The sequence below is a fragment of the Capsicum annuum genome, chromosome 10 (assembly GCF_002878395.1).
Source record: "Capsicum annuum cultivar UCD-10X-F1 chromosome 10, UCD10Xv1.1, whole genome shotgun sequence".
NCBI classification, from domain to species: domain Eukaryota; kingdom Viridiplantae; phylum Streptophyta; class Magnoliopsida; order Solanales; family Solanaceae; genus Capsicum; species Capsicum annuum.
The window spans coordinates 220081272-220089555 of NC_061120.1; the positions used below are offsets into that span (position 1 = coordinate 220081272).

Below are 8284 nucleotides of genomic sequence, written 5' to 3' on the forward strand. Positions count from 1 at the left end.
GAAGATACTGCATACAACATGTACATACTTGTATGGTTCTAATTTCATGAGCATTCCATAGTACAACAACAATACATGACAATTTACATGGAATTCATGTTGAGTCATAAGGGATAGAGCATGGGCTTGTCTTTTAAGTTCTATTTAGCTAAAATACATGATTTCTAGTATCTTAGGTATTTTATCAAACACCTTGCACGCACCACTTTGGGCATAGGTTTATTCATGAATTCAACCACCCAAATCACCCAAAGTTCATATATTTCAACTAACATGCCATCCTAGTTTCATACAAACCCATAAAGATTCTATCTTGACATCATTCAACACATAAACAAGATCAACAATCAAATCAAAACATAAAAATCATGGCATATAGTTTAAAATAGGGTTCTTGGACTTCATGGACGAAAGGAGTCCATGAATGAACACACGCATACCTTAGTTCTTGATTTAGTGAAGATTGACGGAGAAATTCTTGGAATTTGATGGTAGAATTTGCTTGAACTTGAATCCCCCAATTGAAACCCTAATGTGTTCTTGAGAGGATTTTGATGAAAAAGAGTATGTTTTGGTGAAATAATGGCTTAATTACGTGTTTGGGAGATTATATAGGGGTGGGAAGATGACCCAAATACCCCTCTAGATGCGTCTTTTAAATTCTGTTTATGACCCTGGCGCGACGCGGAGACAATGCGTTGCCACTTGTTTATGACCTGGAAACTCACTGCAATACGGTGGAATCGCGGAGAGACACTGGAAATTGACAAACGTCATTTTGGCTTACGGCACGACGCGCCACTGACTGAAATAACACTGCTGAAACTTTAAATCGCCATAACTTCTTCACTGGTTGTCCGTTTTAGGCGAATTTAGTATCGACGGAAAGCTTAGTCAATTCTCTACAATTTGGAGGATATAAATCTGCCAAAATACCACCTATAAACCAAGTTATTATCGCTCAAAGATACCTATGTGAAATCACACACGAAAATTTGATGGATTCAAAAGTTCTTAGCTTGGCTTACTCTAAGTGACTCTTATGAACATGCTTAACACATCATAAGCTGTATTATCACTAGGATACTCATCCTACTTCATGTACTCAAACATGAATCACAGGATAGGAGGTTTCATGCGTAGGAACAATGGTTCATTTTCTAGCTTAGAAATATACGGGATATTACAACTTTTGTGCTGGACAAGTACGGAGTATGTCAGTTGTCTCAACATGCATAAACTTTGTCATCTCAACTTCATTCAGACAGAAGTCACGCAGGACATCATGCATTCCACATGCTTTTATATCACCGTTAATTCTCGTTTTCCTAAGGATTATCGAGTTTCTATTGATAAGATCCTCCAAATAATCGTTTACCACTTCCTCTGTGGTTTTCTCCATTAATATATGAGTGATACTGGCCTTAGAAAAAGCATTACATGGATGATACCAACTATAAACAGTTGAATTCATGTATCACAATCATACAGAAAAAAAAAGAGTTGGTCCAATTTTTTTAAAGTCATGATATGACAACAAGTGAAAAATCCAAGTGATTAATAAAATTTAAATGTACCTTGAAACTCGCCTCTTAATTTTGGAGACACGTGTGATCATATGCCAATGCCGCTTAATTCCAGTATCACATGGACAACTTGTGTCAACAGAAAGATTTACTACTCGAAAAGAACCGTAAAACTAATTATTTTTCATATGCAGATACAAGACATGCTGTCACGACCCGAGCCGAGGTCCTGGCCACGACGAGCATCCCGAACCATTAAGATCCGGGTGCCCCTTTCTATCTGTCAATCATGAACACCATTCATATACAATAAGGAAAAATGCGAAAAAATATTACAACGGAATCATGGTCAACTCTTATTTCAACTACACAATAATGAAATGAGTTCATAAGATCAATATCTAACATTAGTCTGCGAAATCTCTACTGACTGAAAATAACCTCTGAAGACTGAGACAAAACTGGGACAAGGCCCCAGCAGACCATAGAAAAGGATAGAAACAATGAAATCTGAAATTCAGGCCTTTCGGAATAGAGGAGGCTCATCAACTGCAACTTCTGACACGCACGGATCTACTGCTATATGAGACTGCAGGACTGTGTCTCGGATCCTGCAGAGCAATCCAAAGTAATGTATTTATTATATATATAACATAGATGAGAGCAAGTCTTGAAACATTAAGCATGTAATAGTTAAAAAAAATACATGGGCAATTTCAATGATCTTAAAACAATCTTGTCAACACAGTTCTAATCTTTGTATTACTTCTGAGTTGGGTGGTACACCCTACATTTTTACAATCCCACGGGCTATATGGAATCCGCCCTTAACTCGGCGGCCAAGCCCCCAACCCAAGTTTGCCGCAAGGGTTGGATTTTATGAATAGTTTGGTATACCCCCTACAAGTATACCGTGGCATCACCCTTACATGACGTCCACATTATTTTCTTTTTCGGACAATACCTGTATCGGCAAAACATGATTTTTCTAGCGATGAGCTCTTACATTCAAACGCCTTCTTCGGGTAACCACCGAACTCTTTTTAAGCCCATTTTTAGCTTGTTCTAAACATGCATCTTTCTGAAAATCTGAGTAAAAATCTATATTCTGTTCTGAATTTACCATGGCATTATCTGTATTGGTATCGTCATACCATGACTTGCAAGTCATATCTCTGAGCCATAAAAATATCATATCACAGTCTTTTCTTTGAAAACATAAAGTTCAAACCACCATATTTCAAATAGTTCAAAAAATTCCTTCTTCAATACATTTATCAAACTATGCAAAAACCATTCCTTTCAATCATTTCAACAAACATGTGGTCATAAATTTCAACAACCCATGAAATTCTTTTCGTATATATATATATATATATATATATATATATTCAGCACTTACCAACATGTAAAACCCTCTCTCTTCAATTCAAAAATCAATAATCAAGTCATAATCAAAGTCAAAGCTTTTATATTAAATCATGTTTCCAATATCACATTTCGAACACATCATATCTTACGAAGTTAAGAGACTTGTAAATAAGAAAGGGATTTCAAATAATTCATGCTCTCAATTCATAATTCAAACTCACCAAACTCATACATATATCAACTTGAACATGGTTATAAATCATATTTGGGGAAAAGGCCTCAAGACAAAATTAATGTCATCAAAATCTTTAAAAGCATGAATCTAATTATAAATCCAAAAACCCCTTGTAAATTCATAATTTCTAAACCTTTAACATGATTAATAAGAACTTACCATGACCATGTATATTTAGGAAGACCCCACGTACCTTAGATTACTTAGACTAAAGAGTAGAACTCGAATCTTGATTCTTTTTCTTAGAAATCTTGGACTTGGCTTGAATTCTTGATCTTGAATGTTGGAACTTAGGGTTTTGGGTTGAGAAGAATTTTGATGAATATAAGTATAAAATTCTTGCAAGAGGCTTAAATCAGATGTTTGGGCGGATTGGAGTTGGGGAAAAGACTAAAATACTCTTAAGGAAACAAAAAAAAGTCGCAGCAGTCCCTCAGTTGATAGATTGATATGCTGAAGTAAATTAGGCATAACTTTTTACTCCGATGTTGTATTTGGAAGAAATCAGTTTCGTTGGAAAGAAGACTCAAAGACCTTTCATTTGATATATAGCAACCCACCCAGTTCATTATATAACAGAAGTTATGATTGACGAAAATTGACCCAAATTGAAGTGTCCACTCAAACTAAATCGATAGAATTGTTTTCAACTTGCCTTAGAGTTAGGGGATTCTTGTAACCTCAATTCATATTCAAAGGTTTCCCCACGCAATAGGAGTGATCACCACACATATATTAACAAGAAATAATTTAGTTAGGGTCTATACGCGTAGAAACGATGGTCTAAATTCTTACCCGAAAGTACGGGGTGTTACACATGCATACGAGACATGCCTTTATTCTTTAACACGACTGGTTAACAACGAGTCTGTTATTTGTTAATGCCAACTTTAGATCAAATTAAGATATATTCTGTCAAAAAATAATTATCAGGTGGCCTACATCTTACATGTATTTGTCCACAACTTCTCTTTATTAAGAAAGTTGTCGACTAGTTGCTTAGTTTCAATTTGTTTGACCTACTTTCCTCTTTGATCCGTTTAAAGAAAATGATTTTAGCAACTAAACATAAAGACGGCTGCATGGAAAGGACATGACTCAGGTAAACAAAGTCACTTTTTTCTCCTCCGATATAATCTATGTGCTTTTATTAGATACTAATCTTTGTTATGTTCTTTTGGATACTGAAATTCCTTCTTGCTCTGCTAATTTTCATTTAAGGACTCAACATTTGAATTTGAGAGGAAACGTAATAGGCCGGACAGATATGACAGGAATGTAACTGAGAACACTTTGAAGGCCATCAAGAAAATTGATAAAATCAAAGTCGATAGGGAGGAGAGAACAATTGCTAAGAGGTTCCTTAGACTGTGCTTCACTAATTTCCACTACTCTTTATTCATCATGTGCCTTTTCTTGCTATTAACATTACTGGGCAAACCATACAGGATGAAAGGAAAGACAGCCAAGGAGCAGAGAGAAGCAGCGAAGGAGCTCGAGCAGAGGATTCACTTAGTCCCGGTTCCAGAAAAGCACTGCCTATCAAGGTCCCGGGGGTTACGCAAAGGCAGTCGCAGGAAAATCGCAGGAGGAATGATTATTTTGCTTCCTATACTCTATATTCTCAAACTAAAACACAAATCATTTCATGCTTATTTTTACGGAATGTGTAATGTTTTGCTTTCCCCAACTTCCCGAATTTGTATGGTTTGGCAACTCAGTCTCGTGAGTATTGAAACACTCTTATTATATTGATCAAAAAATAGAAATTTTGAACTTCCCATATGAGGATTTTGATGAGTCACTAGAGCCAGATAATATGTCTTTCACAAGAGAATTCAAAATTTTAAATTTATCAAATCCTACCGGGCCCTCAAGTTTAATATAATAATAATAGTAATTGCGCTTGCAATAAACTATTTTCTAGAAATTACAAATAGAGATACAAGTCTCTGGGCAAAAGCTGTTGGGTTCATTTGAACCCATGGGTTATAGTGTAGACCCACCTCTGCTTGTTACCTCCCATCACGAGCATAGGTATCAGGTGATGTTCGAGCTAACTTGGATGCACTTTGGACATATCGTCGAGTACTTCTGCCGTCACTTAATTGAAGCTTCAGATTCACTTCCACCTTCTTCGTAAGAGTAGAGATTACAAAAGAGCAGACATTACAATATTTAGTTGAAAGATAAACATTTGGGGGCAGGTAAAAGGAAACTACATCAAGTGATGAACATAACTGAGTATCTGAATAAAGTTATTACTATTAAGTTAAGATGGAAAGAGAGCAGCAGAATTAATTAGTTATACAGCTAGCTAGCACCACAAGACAAACCTTAGAAATGAACCACCGATGTATCCATCCATTCACATCATCTACTTTTACCTCATCATCACTGTTCACATTTTCGAGACTCGGTGTACTCACATATTCCTGTTGGACAAACATCTTCATTTCAGGGCATTTACGAATCTTCATTGCTCTGAGAAATGAAAATTCAAGAGCATGCTTCGTCAGAAAGAAATGCCCCATCTTTGGTAGCTTATGGAGTATTAGTTCTTCCAACCGGGGAAATAAGGGCTCATTAGTCATGATTTCTTCTCCTTGTTGTTCCTCTTCTGTGATCACTTCTTCCATTAATGGACAATATTCTATTTCTAGTTTCCTGAGATTGAGAAGACCTCTGGCCATTGATGGAGACATCAAGTTTATCAGTTTTTCACAATTCCGTACTTTCAATTTTTCAAGTTTGTTGAAGTAGGCAGTTGGAAGTTGGTGAGAGCATAGAGCACTTATGCTGTTAGCCTTATAGAGTCGTAGTACTTCTAGGTTGGGACAAGAAACCTGCAAACATTGACAAGATATCAACTCCATTTTGTAGAGAATAGCAGAAGAAAGGTGTAGTTGGAGAGACCTTCTCCTAGCCCAAGATCATTAACTAAGATCGGAAGATTCAACTAAGAAGAGGAAGCTATAAGGGTGAAGGAAGATATCTAGACTTGTCCTAAGTATAAATATCAAAGAGACTACACTATAACTTTCTAGATTCTTCAACCAAAAAATACCTAGAATATACAGGTATTTCTTCAAGTTGATTATCCTAAGTATCACACTCGATTATTCTAGAAACTTAGCTAGAAATATACAATTCCAAAAAATTTACTTTAATATTTTCACAAATTTCTGATGTCTTGCAAATAATGAATAAAATTCTTATTTCTGGTGTGTCTTTTAATGTTCATCTATTGTGCTCAGTCATAAGCCAACACATAGGAAAAAAATAAGGAGAATTGTAAAATAATTTGCGCTAAGTTTGGAGGTATTTCTACCACTTCACTCTAGTATTACTATTACAATTTGCTAGTTAAACCAGAAAGAGTTGTTAAATCATGACACAAATATATAACATTCAGTTATAAAGCGGCACAAGACAAACCTTAGAATTGAACATCGCTTTATTGAGATCAACAACTTTCAGCTCATCATCATTTTTTACACTTTCGAGATTCAGTGTACTCACAGTTTCCTGTTAGATAAATGTCTTCATTTTAGGGCAGCTACTAATATCCAATTCTTTAAGAAATGGAAATTCAAGAGCATGCTTAGTTAGAATGAAATGCCCCAGCTTTGGCAAATTGTAAAGGTTCAGGTTTTCCAACCGGGGAAATAAGGGCTCATTACACATGATTTCTTCTCCTTCTCGTTCCTCTTCTCCTATCACTTCTTCCATTAATTGACATTGATTTATATCTAGCATTCGGAGATTCAGAAGACCTCTGACCACTGATGGAGACATCAAGTTTCTCAATTTTTCACAACTATCTACTTTCAAAGTTTCAAGTTTGTTGAAGTAGGCAGTTGGAAGTTGGTGAGAGCACAGAGCAGTTATGCAATAGCACTTCCAGGTTGGGACAAAAAACCTGCAAATGTAGTATTTTATATAAGGGATGAAAATTCAGTAGTGCTTCAAGTACAAAATGTAATGTGAACCATATCTATCTTACATCTTGATAACAACAGGTGAAAATCTAATTACTTAAAGAAATGCCCAGCTTCAAGTGACAAACATAAACAACTATCTGAAGATTACTAGTATTATTATTTGCAGGTTAAAACGGGAAAGAGAAAAGTAGATCAGGGGTGTATTAATGCATGACACAAATATATAGTTATACCGCGCACAAGACAAACCTTAGAATTGAACATCGTTTCATAGTTCACACTTTTGAGACTCGATATACTAACAGATTCCTGTTGGACAAACGTCTTCATTCGATGGCAGTCATGAATCTTCACTGCTCTGAGAAATGGAAATTCAAGAATACGCTTTGTAAGAAAGAAATGCCTCAGCTTTGGTAGCTTATCAAGTATTAGCTTATCCAACATGGGAAATAAGGGCTCATTTGTCATAATTTCTTCTCCTTGTCGTTCCTCTTCTGTAATCACTTCTTTCATTGATTGACATTCTCTTATGCTTAGTGTCTGGAGATTCAGAAGACCTCTAGCCACTGATGCAGACATCAAGTTTCTCAATTCTCCACACCTCCTCACACCCAAGTCTTTAAGTTTGCCGAAGTAGGCAGTTGAAAATTGGTGAGAGCACAGGGCACTTATGCTGTTAGCCTCGTGGAGTTGCAGCACTTCCAGGTTGGGACAAGAAACCTGCAAACATTGACAAGGTATCAACTCTATTTTTGATGTCTTGCAAATAATTAATAAAATACTTTTTTCTGGTACGCCTGTAATGTTATTTTATTGCAGTAAGTTAAATCATTCGATATCAATAAAATGTAAATATATGAATATACAATATATAACTTAGTTGAAAAAACCGATATAGTTAATTTGGTTTGATTTTAATAAGAAGTGAACCAAAACGTCTCACGTTCACAGACTCCCTCTAACCATGCACTTTAAATAGAGGCATATTTTGTAAGAAATTCCCAATGACTGCTCTATTACACTTCAAAAGAATTTCAAATTGTGAGTTAAAAAATATTTTATTAATTATAATGAAAAAAAACACATGATTTATTAACCAAACCATCAATTTTTTTTCATACCCCACCCTTTCCAGGACCCCCTCCCCAAAATTAAATCAAATGTTTTAATTTTTTTTTTAATTTTTTCTTTCCTACCCTCACTCCTTC

At 35.6% G+C, this 8284-nt stretch overlaps 1 protein-coding gene across 1 annotated transcript in view; it reads right to left on the reverse strand.

The window, feature by feature from the left end:
• Positions 1-4930: 4930 nt before the first annotated feature.
• The window catches only part of LOC107843959, a 9787-nt gene continuing 6433 nt past the window's right edge, over positions 4931-8284 (reverse strand). Inside the window, 5 exon segments of the mRNA XM_016688405.2 lie at positions 4931-5267; positions 5469-5978; positions 6571-7024; positions 7026-7054; positions 7326-7796. Coding sequence (XP_016543891.2) covers positions 5148-5267; positions 5469-5978; positions 6571-7024; positions 7026-7054; positions 7326-7796 — 1584 coding nt within the window. The 3' untranslated portion in view covers positions 4931-5147.